Source organism: Heteronotia binoei, chromosome 8 (genome assembly GCF_032191835.1).
Source record: "Heteronotia binoei isolate CCM8104 ecotype False Entrance Well chromosome 8, APGP_CSIRO_Hbin_v1, whole genome shotgun sequence".
Taxonomy (NCBI): domain Eukaryota; kingdom Metazoa; phylum Chordata; class Lepidosauria; order Squamata; family Gekkonidae; genus Heteronotia; species Heteronotia binoei.
The window spans coordinates 127769823-127791031 of NC_083230.1; the positions used below are offsets into that span (position 1 = coordinate 127769823).

Below are 21209 nucleotides of genomic sequence, written 5' to 3' on the forward strand. Positions count from 1 at the left end.
AGACGTGGCAAGCAGCCATAGAGGGGTCTTTCCTCCACGATTACTCTCCTTCCCGAAGCACCTCCATGAATTTGTTGTTCACCAGTAGAACAAAGTTTGAGTCTGGGGGCACCTTTAAGACCAAACAAGTCTAATTCTGGGTTTAAGCTTTTGTGTGCACACATGCTTCGTAGAATCATAGAGTTGGAAGGAACTGCCAAGGCCATCTAGTCCCTCCCCCTGCACAACGCAGGAAATTCACAAATACCTCCTCACAGGGCTTTTTTTGTAGGAGGAACTCCTTTGCATATTAGGCTGCATGCCTCTGATGTAGCCAGTCCTCCAAGAGCTTACAGAGCTCTTAGTTCAGGGCCTACTGTAAGCGCCAGGAGGATTGACTACAGAAGGGTGCGGCCTAATATGCAAAGGAGTTCCTGCTACAAAAAAAGCCCTGCCTTTCTGCCCCCCCATCCCAGCAATGCCTTCTCCATGCCAAAAAGATGGAAAAAATCTTGAAGATCCCAGGCCAAACTGTCCTGGAGAGAAATTGTTTCCTGACCCCAACGTGGCAAACAGCATTTCCTGGGTATGTAAGAAAGGGCTATAAGAAGTAAGCTCTGATGAAGCCTTCCTGCCCCCCTTCTCATGATCTACGTAATTCACAAAATCCGCTTTGCTGTCAGATGGCCGTCTAGCCTCTGTTTAAAAACCTCCTTCGGAAACCTCTTCAAACACTAAAACTTATACCTTGAATTAAGCTTTGTTGGTCTTGAAGGTCCTACAGCAGGGGTGGCCAACGGTAGCTCTCCAGATGTTTTTTGCCTACAACTCCCATCAGCCCCAGCCAGCATAGCCAATGGCTGGGGCTGATGGGAGTTGTAGGCAAAAAAAAACATCTGGAGAGCTACCGTTGGATACCCCTGCCCTACAGGATTCCCACTTTGTTCTTCTGCTTCAGATGGACACGACCCACCTGAATCTGCCATTAATCACCAGTGTTAGCTGTCCTCGCTCTGTTGCTTTATTGTTATTTATTTCAGTATACTCTGTCTTTCTTCCCCATGGGGATCAGAGGCACCATTTTATCCTCATAACAACCCTGCAAAGTTGGTTAGGTTGAGAGTCTGTGACTGAGTCACTGGGCAGGCTTCCATCAGTGAGCAGGGATTAAAAAAAATAAGGAAATACTAAGCTGGGAAGAATGTTAGCATGAATCAGTTAATATGAATATACTGCTTGTGCTCCGAACTGTTTGTGAAACAAGTTTGATTCCCCACTCCTCCACTTGCAGCTGCTGGAATGGCCTTGGGTCAGCCATAGCTCTCTTATCTGGGAGAACCAGGTTTGATTCCCCACTCCTCCACTTGCAGCTGCTGGAATGGCCTTGGGTCAGCCATAGCTCTCTTATCTGGGAGAACCGGGTTTGATTCCCCACTACTCCCCTTGCAGCTGCTGGAATGGCCTTGGCTCAGCCATAGCTCTCTTATCTGGGAGAACCAGATTGATTCCCCACTCCTCCACTTGCACCTGCTGGAATGGCCTTGGGTCACCCAGAGCTCTCTTATCTGGGAAAACTGGGTTTGATTCCCCCCTCCTCCACTTGCAGCTGCTGGCATGACCTTGGGTCAGCCAGAGCTCTCTATCTGGGAGAACCAGGTTTGATTCCCTACTCCTTCACTTGCAGCTTGGGTCAGCCAGAGCTCTCTTATCTGAGAGAACCGGGTTTGATTCCCCACTCCTCCACTTGCAGCTGCTGGAATGGCCTTGGGTCAGCCAGAGCTCTCTTATCTGGGAGAACGGGGTTTGATTCCCCACTCCTCCACTTGCACCTGCTGGAATGGCCTTGGGTCAGCCATAGCTCTACAGCTACAAGCATAGCCACCTTCAAGAGGGGGTTAGATAAAAATATGGAGCAGAGGTCCATCAGTGGCTATTAGCCACAGTGTGTATATATATGTATTTATATGTGTGTGTATATATATATATTATACACACACACACACATACATACATACACACATTTTTGGCCACTGTGTGATAGAGTGTTGGACTGGATGGGCCATTGGCCTGATCCAACATGGGTTCTCTTATGTTCTTATGACGTTCATGTCTTGTGGCTCTCAAACATCTGATATCTATTCCATGTGGCTCCTGCATTAAGCAGGTTTGGCCACCTAGTCCAAGACAAGTAGGGATTTTGTTCGTAGCCTGGGTCCCCCAGCTTTTTGAGCACCTTTGGATTTCTGCCACAGGATGGGTCCACCGTCCATTCGTTCATTGTTCAGTGTTTTGTTAATTGTTTTTACTGTGATATACAATATATTAAAAATGGGGAATAAAAAAGTTTTTTAAAACTGACTGCCACGGGAGAGGCAGAGCCGACCACAAAATATTAGGGATTGGGGTCATGCATAAATGTAATGGTAATTCTTCATCATTTCTGGCAGACGTTTTGTTCGACAGAATGCCTTTTAAAACGAACGCGTTGTGTCCACACTGCTTATTTTTAGTCACCCAGGGAAGATCCTTGTGTGGGAGCAGCTGCTGCTGGGGGAAAAAAACAACTCTTTAAAAATCTGTACAGCCAACCAGAGACTCTATTGGACAAAAGCCCCACACGACACCTCTCACTTGGTGGGTGCTGTGGCACTCACGGGCTCCACGTTGGGTATTTCTGGTTTATCGCGTACGTGGCCTTAGATGGTTTGTTGCTTGCATTGATCTTTAGTTGTGTAATCCTGCTCCCATTGCATTGGTCACTGGTTGCCGTACGCTGTCTGATTGCAGTGTTGAAATTCTGTAAACCGGTCTTGATTCTCAGCAAGAAAGGTGAGTTATATATAAAATAATTTCCTTTTCATGGGAGATGCTGGTGGTTGGAGCCTTCGTGGCGACGAGTGCGAGTTCCGGTTTGGAGATTATCCCTGAAAGGTTGGGGTATCCGGGGAAAGACAATTTTTAGGGTCCCCTAGAACAAGATCTGTCCATCTGTGCAGTAGGAGCTTCAGCAAGCATACACAAATAGCCTTCATGAGTCAGACCAAAGACCCATCTTTCCCAGCGTTCTCTTTTGGACAAAGAACAGACAGAAAGTTGTTCCCAGTTGTTTGGCTTCAGCATTTGATATCACTATGAAATGCGGGGGTTCCTCTTTGCTTTCATAGTAGTGATAACATCTTTGTTGATTCAGATTTATTAACGGCCAGTATGACATCGTTGTTGTTCAGTTGCACAGTTAAGCCTCACTCTTCACAACCCCATGGACCACATCACGCCAGGCCCTTCTATCTTCCACCGTCCTCCTTTGTTATTGTTGTTCAATTGCACAGTCGAGTCCGACTCTTTGCGATCCCATGGACCAAGTCACGCCAGGCCCTCCTGTCTTCCATCACTTTCTGAAGTCTGCTCAGATTCATGTTAGTTACATTAGTAACGCTGTCCAGCCATCTCCTCTTTTGCTGTCCCCTTCTTCTTTTGCCTTCTGTCTTTCCCAGCATCAGGGTCGTCTGGGAGTGCTCCCTTCTCATTGGGTGGACAAAGTATTTGAGCTTCAGCATCTGACCTTCCAGGGAACAGTCTGGGTTGATTTCTCTTAGGACTGACTGACTGGATCTTCTTGCAGTCCAAGACGTTTGCTCAAATTCATGTTCATTGAATCAATACCACTGTCTAACCATCTCATGCTGGGGAGGGATGGTGGTTCAGTGGTAGAGCATCTGCTTGGGAAGCAGAAGGTCCCAGGTTCAATCCCTGGCATCTCCAAAAAAGGGTCCAGGCAAATAGGTGTGAAAAACCTCAGCTTGAGACTCTGGAGAGCCGCTGCCAGTCTGAGAAGACAATACTGACTTTGATGGACCAAAGGTCTGATTCAGTATAAGGCAGCTTCATATGTTCATATGTCATACCCTTCTTCTAATCTTTCCCAGCATCAGGATCTTCTCCAGTGAGCGCTCCCTTCTCATTTGGTGGCCAAAGTATTTGAGCTTCAGTTTCCGTATCCGACCTTCCAGGGAACAGTCAGGATTAAAAAAAAATAACCAAAACATACAGAGAACATAGATTTTTTTATTATTATCAATTTGATGCTTTGACGAGCATACAATGCAATTAGACAGTTGTCTTCTGCTGTGTACAGTTGCAGCTTAATTTGGCTGCTTTTTCTGGAATCTGTGCCTTCTGGGAAATTATCCCCAGGATACTTGTTTTATACAAGTGGAATCCATCACCAGAATGCTGAGTTCTCACCCTACCACTTCCAGCTTCCAGTCAGCTGCATGAGAGGCAGGGATTTAAAGGGCTCGGGCATGCAGAGTTCTGGCCCTTTAAATCCTCCACACAGCCGTGGCTGGAATGCAACTTATGCTCCACCCCCCTCCACGCTGCCCAAAACCTCTGACAGAGGATACATGTTCTGGCTACGGCTGAGTGCATTAGTTCACCGAGTGCCAGATAACATGGCATTTACTGTCTGTAGCGTTGCTGAGCGACAGGCTAGTTTTGCGGACACATTATGCAGAGGCAGGACGCTTTTTGTAGAAGGAACTCCGTTGCCTATTAGGCCACACACCCCTGATGTAGCCAATCTTCCGAGAGCTTACAGTAGGCCCTGTAAGAACAGCCCTGTAAACTCCGGGAGGATTGGCTACAACAGGGGTGTGTGGCCTAATAGGCAACGGAGTTCCTGCTACAGAAAAAGCCCTGCGCAGAGGCAAATCTCAAATTTGTTACTGAGCTTCCGGGATCTTCCTCTCACAGCTCATTGCCCTTTCTCTTGGCCTTGCTGTCCTCTTGCAAGTGAGGCGGGACCCACTTTGGGGTCCCAGCCTCAGTGATCTAGAATATAAGCTGTTGCTTGCTGGGAAAAGGGGTGGGGTGTGCAGCCACAGGTGACGTTCTGTCCCACGCAGGTTGTGGAGGCGAGTGCTGGCTGTCCTGAGTTGTTCGTTTCTAGTGTCTTCTGTGCAAAGCCTCTGAATGCAGGACATATTTTTTAGCAAACGTGACTGACGTCTGTCGACAGCCGTCTTAAATGAAGTGTTCTGCTTTAGTAGAATGGTGATTGATGGTGAGTACTCTGATTCTAGTGTGTGTAAAAAGGGACACTCTTATACTTGCTCCTAATTAAAAAAAAAAAGAGAGAGCCGGTTTGGTGTAGCGGTTATGTTCGCGGGATCTTCTCTGGGAAAACCGGGTTTGATTCCCCACTCCTTCACATGCGCCTCCTGATGTAACCTTGGGTCAGCCACAAGTTCTCTCGAGGCCGTTCTGCTCAAGAGCAGTTTTGGGAGAGCTCTCTCTCAGCCCCACTGACCTCACGGGGTGTTTGTTGTGGGGAGGGGAAGGGAAAGGAGATTTCCAAGGCGCTCGGAGACTCCTTTGGCTAGTGAAGGGCGGAGTCTAAATCCAATCTTTTCTTCCTCTTCTTCTTCCCTGGAAGATGGAGCTTAATCACACTGTATCTCTTACTGTCCTGGTCCTCTGTTACACTGTTGTGAACTGCCACATCTGGATATAGACAGCTTCAAGAGAGGATTCAATAAATATCTGGAGCAGAGATCCATCTGTGGCTATTAGCCACAATGTATTGTTGGAACTCTCTGTCTGCGGCAGTGATGCTCTGTATTCTTGGTGCTTGGGGGGCACATTGGGAGGGCTTCTAGTGTTCTGGCCCCACCGGTGGATCTCCTAATGGCACCTGATTTTTTTTGGCCACTGTGTGACACAGAGTGTTGGACTGAAGGGGCCATTGGCCTGATCCAGTATGGCTTCTCTTATGTTCTTCTGTGACACAGAGTGTTGCACTGGAGGGGCCACTGGCCTGATCCAACATGGCTTCTCTTCTGTTCTTATGTGACACAGAGTGTTGGACTGGGGGGGCCACTGGCTTGATCCAACATGGCTTCTCTTATGTTCTTATGTGACACAGAGTGTTGGACTGGATGGGCCGTTGGCCTGTTCCAGCATGGCTTCCCTTAAGTTCTTATGTGACACAGAGTGTTGGACTGGATGGGCCACTGACCTGATCCAACAAGGCTATGCACGGGATGGAGAAAGTAGAGATACAAGATTATGCACAGGATGGAGAAAGTAGAGCTACAAGGCTATGCACGGGATGGAGAAAGTAGAGATACAAGACGATGCACGGGATGGAGAAAGTAGAGATACAGGATTATGTATGGGATGGAGAAAGTAGAGATACAAGATGATGCACGGGATAGAGAAAGTAGAGATACAAGATTATGTATGGGATGGAGAAAGTAGAGATACAAGGCTATGCACGGGATGGAGAAAGTAGAGATACAAGATGATGCATGGGATGGAGAAGGTAGAGAAAGAAGTGCTTTTCTCCCTTTATCACAATACAAGAACTCGTGGGCATTCGATGAAATTGCTGAGCAGTTGGGTTAAAACGGATAAAAGGAAGTCCTTCACCCAAAGGGTGATTAACGGAATTCACTGCCACATGAGCATAGCCAGCTTCAAGGGGGGACTGGATAAAAATATGGAACAGAGGTCCATCAGAGGCTATTAGCCACAACATTTTATTGGAACTGTCTGGGGCAGTGATGCTCTGTATTCTTGGTGCTTGGGGGGGAGCAAAGTGGGAGAGCTTCTAGCCCCACTTGTGAACCTCCTGATGGCACTTGGGGTTTTTTTGGCCACTGTGTGACACAGAGTGTTGGACTGGATGGGCCACTGGTCTGATCCAACGTGGCTTCTCTTCTGTTCTTCTGTGACACAGACTGTTGGACTGGATGGGCCGGTGGCCTGTTCCAACATGGCTTTCCTTAAGTTCTTATGTGATTCAGAGTGTTGGACTGGATGGGCCACTGGCCTGACCCAATATGGCTTCTCTGATGTTCTTATGTTTTTATGATACCTGTTGAATGTGCAGCCTCTCAGGATCAGCTCTCTCTTTCAAGATGAGACAGTGGAGAGGGCAGGTGTTCCTAGATGGCTCAGAGGCTTCTCTCTAGGCTTCTGCCTATTATCTACTTCTGCTTAATCTTTTAGGCTGTTTGAAGTCAGAGATTGCTTCCCCTTCGGTTACTGACTGCACTTAAAGCTGATGCTATCAAGATGACCGGGTCCAGCACGAGCTGCTCCTGGCAGATGGAGGAAGCCTTTGGATATCTTGTCATTTTTCGGGGGTGGGTCCAACCTTGTTTGGGGGTTGAACGGAAATGCCAAATGCAGGTTCTTCAAAGACTGAAACTTGTTTCGCCCCAGGCAGAAGAGAGCCAGTTCTTATCTCACAAAGTTATTAGCAGGTGGCAGCCAACCGTAAAAAGTCCCAATCCTACTGATTTATTTCCGTGCTTGCTCGCTCACCTGGAACTCAGTTCCTGTCTCACAGAGTTCTTTTTAGGTTGTGGCTGGGTCAAGCCAAGCTTAAAATGTTCGGCCCTGGTGATTTATTTTCGTGCCGGCTTGTTCACCTGGAATGGCCTTCCTGTATGTTAGAATCTTGCGTTCCTTAAACTTTTGGCTGAATGCAAAGCCTCAAGGCACCTGGCGGGGGGGGGGGAGGGGGAAGGGGAAGGGAGATTTTGCAGGCTGCCATTGACCATTCAGTGGTCAGTGGTGTGAGATGGGACCAAAAGGGGCTGAGAACAGCTCCCTGGGCTTAACGGGAATGAATTCGGTTCTGATGCGTCCACGGAGGGCGACTTTGACGTGGAGGGTAGAATTACGGTTGCCAAGTCCAACTCAAGAAATATCTGGGGACTTTGGGGGGTGGAGCCAGGAGACATTGGGGTGGAGCTGGGAGCAAGGGTGTGACAAGCATAACTGAACTTCAAAGGGAGTTCTGGCCATCACACTTAAAGGGATTGCACACCTTTTAAAATGCCTTCCTTCCATAGGAAATAATGATGGCACCTGGGTTTTTTGGCCACTGTGTGACACAGAGTGTTGGACTGGATAGGTCACTGGCCTGATCCAACATGGCTTCTCTTACGTGACACGGAGTGTTGGACTGGATAGGCCATTGGCCTGATCCAGCAGGGCTTCTCTTATGTTCTTATGTGACACAGAGTGTTGGACTGGAGGGGCCATTGGCCTGATCCAACATGGCTTCTCTTATGTTCTTATGTGACACGGAGTGTTGGACTGGATGGGCCATTGGCCTGATCCAGCAGGGCTTCTCTTATGTTCTTATGTGACACAGAGTGTTGGACTGGAGGGGCCACTGGTCTGATCCAACATGGCTTCTCTTATGTTCTTATGTGACATGGAGTGTTGGACTGGATGGGTCATTGGCCTGATCCAGCAGGGCTTCTCTTATGTTCTTATGTGACACAGAGTGTTGGACTGGAGGGGCCATTGGCCTGATCTTACATGGCTTCTCTTATGTTCATCTGTGACACAGAGTGTAGGACTGGGTCGGCCACTGGCCTGATCCAACACGGCTTCTCTTATGTTCTTCTGTGACACAGAGTGTTGGACTGCATGGGCCAATGGCCTGATCCAACATGGCTTCTCTTCTGTTCTTATGTGACACAGAGTGTAGGACTGGGTGGGCCACTGGCCTGATCCAACACGGCTTCTCTTATGTTCTTATGTGACACAGAGTGTTGGACTGCATGGGCCACTGGCCTGATCCAACATGGCTTCTCTTCTGTTCTTATGTGACACAGAGTGTAGGACTGGGTGGGCCACTGGCCTGATCAAACACGGCTTCTCTTACGTTCTTATGTGACACAGAGTGTTGGACTGCATGGGCCACTGGCCTGATCCAACATGGCTTCTCTTCTGTTCTTATGTGACACAGAGTGTAGGACTGGGTGGGCCACTGGCCTGATCCAACACGGCTTCTCTTATGTTCTTACGTGACGCAGAGTGTTGGACTGCATGGGCCAATGGCCTGATCCAACATGGCTTCTCTTCTGTTCTTATGTGACACAGAGTGTAGGACTGGGTGGGCCACTGGCCTGATCCAACACGGCTTCTCTTATGTTCTTATGTGACACAGAGTGTTGGACTGCATGGGCCACTGGCCTGATTCAACATGGCTTCTCTTATGTTCTTATGTGACACAGAGTGTTGGACTGGATGGGCCACTGGCCTGATCCAAAATAGCTTCTATTATGTTCTTACGTGACACAGACTGTTGGACTGGAGGGGCCTTTGGCCTGATCCAACATGGCTTCTCTTATGTTCTTCTGTGACACAGAGTGTTGGACTGGAGGGGCCACTGGCCTGATCCAACAGGGCTTCTCTTATGTTCTCTTACGTTGTTACAGCTTAGTACAGCTTTCATTCAGACAGCAAAAAAGTGGGGGGGGCAGAGGTGTCCTTTGGGTTTAATTAAAAGCAGCAGGGCTTGAATGTTCCCTCTTGCCCCATTGGATGAGAAAATCCTAAGAAGGAAAAAGTTCACAGATCCGGTAATTTTTGTGACCTTGGACATTTCTGGGAATGAAGCCAGGGTTTCACATTGTTATTGCTTCAGGAAAATTAACGTTCTGTGCTCAGAGGAGCACTATGTTCCACCAGGAAAAAAGTATGCGTGGCAGCTATCGGCACCCCGGTTGAAGTTAAGCGTGTTTGCCTGTATTTACTTATTTTGTTTCTTGCAGTCTTGGAAATGGGCAAGTGGTGAGGAGGGTGTGAAGGGGGACAGTGGTTCAGATGCTGTGCGTGCAGAATGTCCCGGCAATGTCTGGCTTCTCTCCTGAAGAGTGTAGAGCTAGGTGGAGTCTGAGAAAGATGAGTTAGAAACGAAGTGAAAAGTAGGAAAGGCTTCTGCTTGAACCTTGAACTGGCTGTCATCTGCTTCCTTCCCCTTCACTCCTGCTTCCTTCTACATTATGGATTACTTTGCAAGGCTTGCTCAATCACACAGGAGCTACTGAGCAAAACCTCTATTTTCTCCAGTGGTTGAGGCTCCTCCCTTGGGGAGGAAGGGAGAAAGGCATAGCTTGTTTTTCCAGGCTCTCTCAATAGCACCACAGAGCTAGTGAGCCAAGCCTCTCTTCCTTTTATTGGCTGAGATTCCTCCCCCTCCTGGTCCCCTAAGGAAAGAGCCAGAGCTTCCTTTGCCCCGTTCCCTGGATCCCATGGGAGAAATACAAAGAAAGCACCTTTCAGACCAATGAGTGCTAATATTTTAAACATGTTTTAAGGTTGTTTTTTTTTTAAAAAAAAATTAATTCGCCTGTGTCCTTTATAAAGTTTATCTCTCTGCTACCTGGAGAGCCAGTTTGGTGTAGTGGTTAAGTGTGCAGACTCTTATCTGGGAGAACTGGGTTTGATTCCGCACTCCTCCACTTGCACCTGCTAGCATGGCCTTGGGTCAGCCATAGCTCTGGCAGAGGTTGTCCTTGAAAGGGCTGCTGCTGTTAGCATCCTCTCAGCCCCACCCACCTCACAGGGTGTCTGTTGTGGGGGAGGAAGGTAAAGGAGATTGTGAGCTGCTCTGAGACTCTGTCCTTGAAAGGGCAGCTGCTGGGAGAGCTCTCTTATCCCCACCTGCGTCACAGGGTGTCTGTTGTGGGGGAGGAAGGGAAAGGAGATTGTAGGCTGCTCTGAGACTCTGTCCTTGAAAGGGCAGCTTCTGGGAGAGCTCTCTCAGCCCCACCCACCTCACAGGGTGTCTGTTGTGGGGGAGGCAGCTGCTGGGAGAGCTCTCTTATCCCCACCTGCGTCACAGGGTGTCTGTTGTGGGGGAGGAAGGGAAAGGAGATTGTAGGCTGCTCTGAGACTCTGTCCTTGAAAGGGCAGCTTCTGGGAGAGCTCTCTCAGCCCCACCCACCTCACAGGGTGTCTGTTGTGGGGGAGGCAGCTTCTGGGAGAGCTCTCTCAGCCCCACCTACCTCACAGGGTGTCTGTTGTGGGGGAGGAAGGGAAAGGAGATTGTAGGCTGCTCTGAGACTCCGTCCTTGAAAGGGCAGCTTCTGGGAGATCTCTCTGAGCCCCACCCACCTCACAGGGTGTCTGTTGTGGGGGAGGAAGGGAAAGGAGATTGTAGGCTGCTCTGAGACTCCGTCCTTGAAAGGGCAGCTTCTGGGAGAGCTCTCTCAGCCCCACCCACCTCACAGGGTGTCTGTTGTGGGGGAGGAAGGTAAAGGAAATTGTGCGCCGCTCTGAGATTCTTCAGAGTGGAGGGTGGGATATAAATCCAATATCATCATCTTCTTAAATAGGTACACTCATGGCGTGGCCCAACCTGACCGGCCCAGCCCAACAAGGTCTAATTTGTGTCAGATCTGGCCCTCATAACAAATGAGTTTGACACCCCTGATCTAAATAAATGAGTAAAATGGAAGCGTCTCTTCCAAAACCTGCCCTTTCCTTTTGGGTGGTGGATATACTGTATTACGATGTGCCTGGCAGGTGGGCCTCACTGTAAGGATGATGGTGTCTCCCCCCCCCCCCCCCAAAGCTCTTCTCGCACAAAATGGCTTCAAGTAAAAACATTGCCGGGGCTATAAGTTGGCCCTTTTCCTTACATGGAAGTTATGTCAGGTGAAGGCAGAGGTGACTGGGAAGTGTGACTCGAAGGGCTCCATTGGGGCTTTGTTTCCAGTCCTCTTGGATGCCAGCTGGAAGCGCCTTCTGCACTTGGAGGTTTTCCAGAGGACGTCTGCCTGCCTCGACGGATCCCGGCGAGACAGTAAATTGATTTCCCATAGTTGGTGACACCCCCCCCCCATCGTGCGAGGGCCACGGGAAGACGAGCTGCACTCGTGCCCAGGTCCCGCAAGTTCTGCGTTGGAGCTGGGGTCCCAAGTGTTCATGTGGGGGACCTTTGACCCATCTAGTCTTTGGCTCAGGTACACCATTCCTAGGCCTGCCTTTGAGCTTTGGCAGAGCTGTTCCAAATGGCGATGACTGATAGATCCAGATGGGCAGCCGTGTGGATCTGAAGCAGTAGAACCAGGCCTCAGATTTGGTGGAAGCTCACAGGAGCGCAACTCCCGGACCTTTCTGAGAGTTCCAGTTTGGTGTAGTGGTTAAGTGTGCAGACTCATATCTGGGAGAACCGGGTTTGATTCCCCACTCCTCCACTTGCAGCTGCTGGAATGGCCTTGGGTCAGCCAGAGCTCTCTTATCTGGGAGAACCGGGTTTGTTTCCCCACTCCTCCACTTGCAGCTGCTGGAATGGCCTTGGGTCAGCCAGAGCTCTCTTATCTGGGAGAACCGGGTTTGATTCCCCACTACTCCACTTGCAGCTGCTGGAATGGCCTTGGGTCAGCCAGAGCTCTCTTATCTGGGAGAACCGGATTGGATTCCCCACTCCTCCACTTGCAGCTGCTGGAATGGCCTTGGGTCAGCCAGAGCTCTCTTATCTGTGAGAACCGGATTGGATTCCCCTCTCCTCCAATTGCAGCTGCTGGAATAGCCTTGGGTCAGCCAGAGCACTCTTATCTGGGAGAACCGGATTGGATTCCCCACTCCTCCACTTGCAGCTGCTGGAATGGCCTTGGGTCAGCCAGAGCTCTCTTATCTGGGAGAACCGGGTTTGATTCCCCCCTCCTCCACTTGCAGCTGCTGGAATGGTCTTGAGTCAGCCACAGCTCTCTTATCTGGGAGAACCAGGTTTGATTCCCCACTCCTCCACTTGCACCTGCTGGAATGGCCTTGAGTCAGCCACAGCTCTCTTATCTGGGAGAACCAGGTTTGATTCCCCACTCTTCCACTTGCACCTGCTACCATGGCCTTGGGTCAGCCATAGCTCTGACAGAGGTTGTCCCTGAAATGGTAGCTGCTGTTATAGTCCTCTCAGCCCCACACACCTCACAGGGTGTCTGTTGTGGGGGAGGAAGATAAAAGAGATTGTGAGCCACTCTGAAATTCGGAGTGAAGGGCGGGATATAAATCCAATATCATCATCTTCCTTCCCTCCCTCTGATGTTCATGTCTTGCGGCTTTCAAACATCTGACGATTATTCTTTGTGGCTCATATGTTAAACATGTTTGGCCACCCCTGCCCTAGACTGATCCTGCTTGGAGCAGAGGGTTGGACTAGATGGCCTGTTTGCCCGCTTCCAACTCTATGATTTGGTAAATCAGTCGGCCACGAAGAGTTGTTTCAGAGGGTAGCCGTGGCGGTCTGCAGTAAAACAGTTAGATTCAAGTCTACCAGCCCCTTAAGCGTTTATGGATGTGAGCATTCGAGAGACAAAACTCACTTCGTCGGACACCAGAGAAATTGCCTGTTTCTATATTGTTTTGTTTCTGCAAATTGGAAATCTGTGGAGGTAAACTCTAAGTATATACCTAGTAGTTTGGGTAGTTTGTACTTGGCAGCAAAAACATAATTATATATAATTATGCATTGATTTGCCACCCCCTCTTGGGAGTTTCTCGCACAAGAGATGCATGTTGCCATTTCTAATCTACAGCGTAATTCGCCTTCCGCAAACTCTGTTTTGTTTTCCTCAAGAGCGGAGTCTGCGTCTTAGACTGTGATCTGGAGGGCTGGGCTCACGTTTCATTTAATAGACAGCACATTGTTTGCTGTAGTCGCCTTATGCATATTATACGGATGAAGTGAGACCTCAGACCTTAAAAGGATCAAGTTTCTCCCTGTCCGCTTTCTTCATTGTCCGACTTTTGTGTGCTGTTACCGGGGAGGAAATAAGGTTGATTGTTAGCCAGCGGATAACGCCAGAGCTAGGAGGTGAGCTGTGGCGGGAGGTGGGAAGGGGGAAGGACGAACCAGGAGGCTCAAATGAATTTTACTGCAGCTCTGTCGTTTTCGGTATTTCTGACACTCTCTTTTTCAGAGATTTTTTTTTCACGATCTTAGCAGCTACGGAACGGCTCCTTTGCAGGATAATCTATTATACTTTAAGCTCGATTCCAGCTTGTTAATTTTGGAGCGTGTGCGGCCCACTAGTTTTCAGTGTGCAAATAATTGCCCCGCCGTACCTCTGGAAATCATGCCCACGGGGATCGTTGGGAGACGTCCCACTAGTTTCAATCTCCATTATTTCTCGTTAATTAAAACTGGTTTCCGTCGTGGGAAGCTAGATCATTATCCGGCTAACGACCGCTGCTTCCACACGGAAGAGTCTTGTGAGACAGGGTGGCTGTGAAATGGAGCTGACGGTCATCTGGGGAAGCCCAAACACTTGGGGCTCTTTAGCTTGGAGAAACTTCGACTGCGGGGTGACATGATAGAGGTTTACAAGATTATGCATGGGATAGAGAAGGGAGAGAAAGAAGCCCTTTTCTCCCTTTCTCTTACTACAAGAACTCGTGGGCATTCAATGAAATTGCTGGGCAGTCGGGTTGGAATGGATAAAAGGAAGTCCTTCTTCACCCGCAGGGTGATTAACACGTGTAATTCACTACCACAGGAGGTGGTGGCAGCTACAAGCATAGATTGCTTCAAGAGGGGATTGGATAAGCATCTGGAGCAGAGATCTATCAGTGGCTATTAGCCACAGTGTATTGTTGGAACTCTCTGTCTGAGGCAGTGATGCTCTGTATTCTGGGTGCTTGTGGGGGGGCACAGTGGGAGGGCTTCTAGTGTCCTGGCCCCACTGGTGGACCTCCTGATGGCACCTCGGAAAACTCCAATAGCACCATAATGTGTTTTTGGCAGGCTCCTATCCCACCCTGGGGAGCAGGCTCGCAGACCACTGGCCTGATCCAACATGGCTTCTCGTATGTTCTTCTTATGTTCTTATGCTCTTCTGCCTTTGTGCTTTGAGTTAAACGAGCCGTTGCCTCTTTCCTAGGTTTCCAAAAGGAGTCACCATGGCTGGGGCGATTCAGCAAGTGGCAGTGGTGCTCTCCCTGTGGGCCCTTTGTGTCCTGGGCAAGCCCACTGAGAAGAAGGACCGCGTCCACCACGATCCTCAGCTAAGCGACAAGGTCCATGATGATGCGCAGAATTTTGACTACGACCACGATGCCTTCCTGGGTGCCGAGGAGGCAAAGAGCTTTGATCAGCTGACGCCAGAAGAAAGCAAGGAGAGGCTGGGGTAAGCAAGCGTGTAGGGTGGGAGTGGGTGACAACTGGATTTGGGAGGTTAAGTGGGAGGCCCTTGTCATAAGAAGAGCCCTGCTGGATCAGGCCAGTGAAGGTCGATCTAGTCCAGCATCCTCTTTCACATAAGTGGGCAACCAGTTCCTCTGAAGGGCCAACAACAAGGCAGAGAGGCCAAGGCCTTCCCTTGATAAGCGCCTCAGAAGAGCTCTGCTGGATCAGACCAGTGAGGATCCATCCAGTCCAGCCTCCTGTCTCACACAGGGGCCAACCAGTTCCTCTGGAGGGCCAACAACAGGGCAAAGAGGCTGAGGCCTTCATAAGAACATCAGAAGAGCCCTGGTGGATCAGACCTGTGAGAGTCCATCTAGTCCAGGCTCCTGTCTCACACAGGGGCCAACCAGTTCCTCTGCAGGGCCAACAACAGGGCAGAGAGGCTGCGGCCTTCATAAGAACATCAGAAGAGCCCTGCTGGGTTAGACCAGGGAGGGTCCATCTAGTCCAACCTCCTGTCTCACACAGGGGCCAACCAGTTCCTCTGGAGGGCCAGCAACAGGGCAGAGAGGCTGAGGCCTTCATAAGAACATCAGAAGAGCCCTGCTGGGTCAGACCAGGGAGGGTCCATCTAGTCCAACCTCCTGTCTCACGCAGTGGCCAACCAGTTCCTCTGGAGGGCCAACAACAGAGCAGAGAGGCTGAGGCCTTCATAAGAACATGAGAACATAAGAAGAGCCCTGCTGGGTCAGACCAGGAAGGGTCCATCTAGTCCTGCCTCCTGTCTCACACAGGGGCCAACCAGTTCTTCCGGAGGGCCAACAACAGGGCAGAGAGGCTGAGGCCTTCATAAGAACATCAGAAGAGCCCTGCTGGGTCAGACCAGGGAGGGTTCATCCAGTTCAGTCTCCTGTCTCATACAGTGGCCAGTCATTTCCTCTGGAGAGCCAACAGGAGGGCAGAGACGCTGAGGCCTTCTCTTGATTGTATCCCCTGCCCACTGTCTCACATTCCAGTGTGCTCTGGTGAACATGCTAAGGGACCAGGATCAGTCAAGTTCTCTGGAGTGTTAGAAAATACTCTGCACGCTCCTTGGGATTATGCATGGACAACTTTCAGTGAAGGAGGAGGAACATAAGAGCATGAGGAGCCATATTGGAACAGGCCAATGGCCCCTCCAGTCCAACACTCTGTGTCATATAAGAATATAAGAGAAGCCATGTTGGATCAGGCCAATGGCCCATCCAGTCCAACACTTTGTGTCACGTAAGAATATAAGAGAAGCCATGTTGGATCAGGCCAATGGCCTATCCAGTCCGACACTCTGTGTCACATAGGAACATAAGAGAAGCCATGTTGGATCAGGCCAATGGCCCATCCAGTCCAACACTCTGTGTCACATAGGAACATAAGAGAAGCCATGTTGGATCAGGCCAATGGCCCATCCAGTCCAAAACTCTGTGTCACATAAGAATATAAGAGAAGCCATGTTGGATCAGGCCAATGGCCCATCCAGTCCAACACTCTGTGTCACATAAGAACATAAGAGAAGCCATGTTGGATCAGGCCAATGGCCCATCCAGTCCAACACTCTGTGTCACATAAGAATATAAGAGAAGCCATGTTGGATCAGGCCCATGGCCCATCCAGTCCAACACTCTGTGTCACATAAGAATATAAGAGAAGCCATGTTGGATCAGGCCAATGGCCCATCCAGTCCAACACTCTGTGTCACATAAGAACATAAGAGAAGCCATGTTGGGTCAGGCCAATGGCCCATCCAGTCCAACACTCTGTGTCACATAAGAATATAAGAGAAGCCATGTTGGATCAGGCCAATGGCCCATCCAGTCCAACACTCTGTGTCACATAAGAACATAAGAGAAGCCATGTTGGATCACGCCAATGGCCCATCCAGTCCAACACTTTGTGTCACATAAGAATATAAGAGAAGCCATGTTGGATCAGGCCAATGGCCCATCCAGTCCAACACTCTGTGTCACATAAGAACATAAGAGAAGCCATGTTGGATCAGGCCAATGGCCCATCCAGTCCAACACTCTGTGTCACATAAGAATATAAGAGAAGCCATGTTGGATCAGGCCAATGGCCGATCCAGTCCAACACTCTGTGTCACATAAGAATATAAGAGAAGCCATGTTGGATCAGGCCATTGGCCCCTGCAGTCCAACACTCCATGTCACATAAGAACATGAGAGAAGCCATGTTAGATCAGGCCAGTAGCCCATCCAGTCCAATACTCTGTGTCACACATCGGCCCAAAAACCCAGGTACCATCAGTGGTGCCAAGGCCCTCCCACTGTACCCGCCCCCCAACACCAAGCATTCAGAGAATCACTGCCCCAGACAGAGAGTTTCAACAATACACTGTGGCTAAGAGCCACTGATAGATCTCTGCTCCATACGTTGATCCAATCCTCTCTTGTAGTTGGCTATGCTGGCAGCCTCCACCACCTCCTGTGGCAGTGAATTCCACGTGTTAATCACCCTTTGAGTGAAGAAGGACTTACTTTTTTCCGTTCTAACCCGACCGCTTAGCAATTTCATGGAGTGAAAGGTAGAAAGGGAGAAAAGGACTTCTTTCTCTTCCTTCTCTATCTTGCGTATAATCTTGTAAACCTCCATCATGTCGCCCCTCAGTCGACTCCTCTCCAAGCTAAAGAGCCCCAAGCGTTTTAACCTTTCTTCATAGCAAAAGTGTTCCAACCCTTGAATCATTCCACTTGCCCTTTTCTGCACTTTTCCCAATGCTAGAATGTCTGTTTTGAGGTGCAGTGAATTGTCTTGCCTGAGCCCTGAAAGGCAAAAGTGCTTTGCCCAGCCCAGCGAACTTGCCTCTAAAGTGACTGAAAGCCAAGTTCTTAGCCATTTTACTTAGAAGTAAATTAAGTCGGTGATGCTCAGGATGAACGCCTTGGTCTTTTTCAGGGGGTGGCGGGGAGGTGCTCTGTGATGTGTCAGTTCACTTGCTGCCGAAATGTAAAAGAATAATAATAATAATTTTTAGTTTATATCCCGCCCTCCCCGCCGAAGCAGGCTCATTGTAGAATCCTGGCGATGCTACAATGGTTCCACCTTAAAAGGCCAGCTGGAAGAGGACGGTCTTGCAGGCCCGAAGGAACTGATTAAGGCTCCGCAGGGCCCGCACCTCCTCTGGTAGCTGGTTCCACCAGTGGGGTGCTGTTTTGGGGCAGTTGCGTGTGATTTGTACAGGCTTCAGCAGGACTTCCCTGGCATTTCAGTGCCAATAAGCGAACTCATTTAGTACGCTTGTCTGAATTAGCTGCACGCCAAGGGTGTGACCTTGAGAGGCCGCAAGAGAGGGGGCCCGGTCGGTGTCCCTCTGCCATGCCGTGGAGAATACCACCACCCCCCAGTGTCAGGTGACAGCGATTAGAGCTGCGGCTATATTTGGCTTTGCCCTCCTGGTCCCAGACTTGGAAGCTCTCCTGGGAAAGTAAATTTTGCAAGTTCAGCTGTCTACTCGAAGGCCTTTCTTCATAAATCTGTCTGTAGAGCCCGGTCTTAAACTTGCCTTCACGTCACCGAAGACGCAAAGAGCCCGGCGATCTGCTTCTTGCATCGTAGCTACGAAGTCGCTTTTGCTATTTGTCCAGAAATGCAGTAAAACTGGTTTCTTAATTCATATATCCATCTCCTGAGTCAAGTTAGTGGCTGTGAGCGTGTTCTGCCTTGCTGGGCCCTGCCGACCTGGATTGGACAGGAAAGGGACTCCAGCTGAGATTTCTGTTGCTCTGCGCCTTTGTGCATATCTCCTGGCATGGGTTAGATCATGCCTGGGATAGAGAAGGTAGAGGAAGAAGTCCTTTTCTCCCTTTCTCACAATACGAGAACTCATGGGCACTCCATGAAATTGCTGAGCAGTCGGGTTAGAATAGATAAAAGCAAGTCCTTCTTCACCCAAAAGGGTGATTAACACTTGGAACTCACTGCCACAGGAGGTGGGGGCGGCCAGTGTTCCCTCTGAGCCATGGAGTCTTGTGAGCGGAAATTCTACTTTGTGAGCTGCTCTGGGGCTGTTTTTCATGAGCTAAGACAAAGACGTGTGAGCTGGAGGCCAAAAATCTGTGAGCTAACTCAGCTTAGAGGGAACACTGGTGGCGGCTACAAGCATAGCTTGCTTCAAGAGGGGATAAGAACATGAGAGAAGCCATGTTGGATCAGGCCAATGGCCCATCCAGTCCAACACTCTGTGTCACATAAGAACAGAAGAGAATCCATGTTGGATCAGGCCAGTAGCCCATCCAGTCCAACACTCTGTGTCACATAAGAACATAAGAGAAGCCATGTTGGATCAGGCCAGTGCCCATCCAGTCCAACACTCTGTGTCACATAAGAACATAAGAGAAGCCATGTTGGATCAGGCCAAGTGGCCCATCCTGTCCAACATTCTGTGTCAGATAAGAACAGAAGAGAAGCCATGTTGGATCAGGCCAGTGGCCCATCCAGTCCAACACTCTGTGTCCCACAGTGGCCAAAAAAAAGACCAAAACTAAGTGCCATCAGGAGGTTTACAAGTGGGGCTAGAAGCCCTTCCACTTTGCCCCCCCTCCAAGCACCAAGAATACAGAGCATCACTGCCCCAGACAGTTCCATAAGAACAAGAAGAACATAAGAGAAGCCATGTTGGATCAGGCCAACGGCCCATCAAGTCCAACACTCTGTGTCACACAGTGGCAAAAAATTTTATATACACACATACACTGTGGCTAATAGCCACTGATGGACCTGTGCTCCATATTTTTATCTAAACCCCTCTTGAAGGTGGCTATACTTGTGGCCGCCACCACCTCCTGTGGCAGTGAATTCCACATGTTAATCACCCTTTGGGTGAAGAAGTACTTCCTTTTATCCGTTTTAACCTTTCTGCTCAGCAATTTCATCGAATGCCCACGAATTCTTGTATTGTGAGAAAGGGAGAAAAGTACTTCTTTCTCTACTTTCTCCATCCCATGCATTATCTTGTAAACCTCTATCATGTCACCCCGCAGTCGACGTTTCTCCAAGCTAAAGAGTCCCAAGCGTTTCAACCTTTCTTCATAGGGAAAGTGCTCCAGCCCTTTAATCATTCTAGTTGCCCTTCTCTGGACTTTCTCCAATGCTATAATATCCTTTTTGAGGTGCGGCGACCAGAACTGCACACAGTACTCCAAATGAGACCGCACCATCGATTTATACAGGGGCATTATGATACTGGCTGATTTGTTTTCAATTCCCTTCCTAATAATTCCCAGCATGGTGTTGGCCTTTTTTATTGCAAACGCACACTGTCTTGACATTTTCAGTGAGTTATCTACCACGACCCCAAGATCTCTCTCTTGGTCAGTCTCTGCCAGTTCACACCCCATCAACTTGTATTTGTAGCTGGGATTCTTGGCCCCAATGTGCATTACTTTGCACTTGGCCACATTGAACCGCATCTGCCACGTTGACGCCCACTCACCCAGCCTCAACAGATCCCTTTGGAGTTCCTCACAATCCTCTCTGGTTCTCACCACCCTGAACAATTTAGTGTCATCCGCAAACTTGGCCACTTCACTGCTCACTCCCAACTCTAAATCATTTATGAACAAGTTAAAGAGCATGGGACCCAGTACCGAGCCCTGCGGCACCCCACTGCTTACCGTCCTCCACTGTGAAGACTGCCCATTTATACTCACTCTCTGCTTCCTATTACTCAGCCAGTTTTTGATCCACAAGAGGACCTGTCTTTTTACTCCATGACTCTCAAGCTTTCTAAGGAGGCTTTGATGAGGAACTTTATCAAAAGCTTTCTGGAAGTCAAGGTAAACAACATCTATCGGGTCTCCTTTGTCCACATGTTTGTTTACCCCCTCAAAGAAATGTAACAGGTTAGTGAGGCAAGATCTTCCCTTGCAGAACCCATGCTGAGTCTTCCTCAATGTGTTCATCAATGTGCCTACTCATTCTGTCCTTGATAATGGTTTCTACCAACTTTCGCGGTATTGAAGTCAGACTGACTGGCCTGTAATTTCCCGGATTTCCTCTGGAACCTTTTTTAAAGTTCCAACAATATGCTGTGGCTAAAATCCACCGATGGACCTCTGCTCCATGTATCTATCCAATCCCCTATTGAAGCTGCCTAGGCTTGTAGCTGCCACCACTTCCTGTGGCAATTCCAGGCAGGGATTGGATCAACATCTGGAGCAGAGGTCCATCAGTGGCTCTTAGCCACAGCGTATTGATGGAACTCTCTGTTTGTGGCAAGTGATGCTCTGTATTCTTGGTG

General features: G+C 49.2%; 1 protein-coding gene across 2 annotated transcripts in view; it reads left to right on the forward strand.

The window, feature by feature from the left end:
- LOC132576666 (calumenin) overlaps window positions 1-21209 on the forward strand; it is a 35229-nt gene that overhangs the window by 1615 nt on the left and 12405 nt on the right. For both annotated transcript variants that reach the window (XM_060246036.1, XM_060246037.1), the window contains exon 2: window positions 14673-14918. In XM_060246036.1, the coding sequence (XP_060102019.1) occupies window positions 14692-14918 (227 nt within the window). In that variant the 5' untranslated portion in view covers window positions 14673-14691. The remainder of the gene's footprint in view (window positions 1-14672; window positions 14919-21209) is intronic.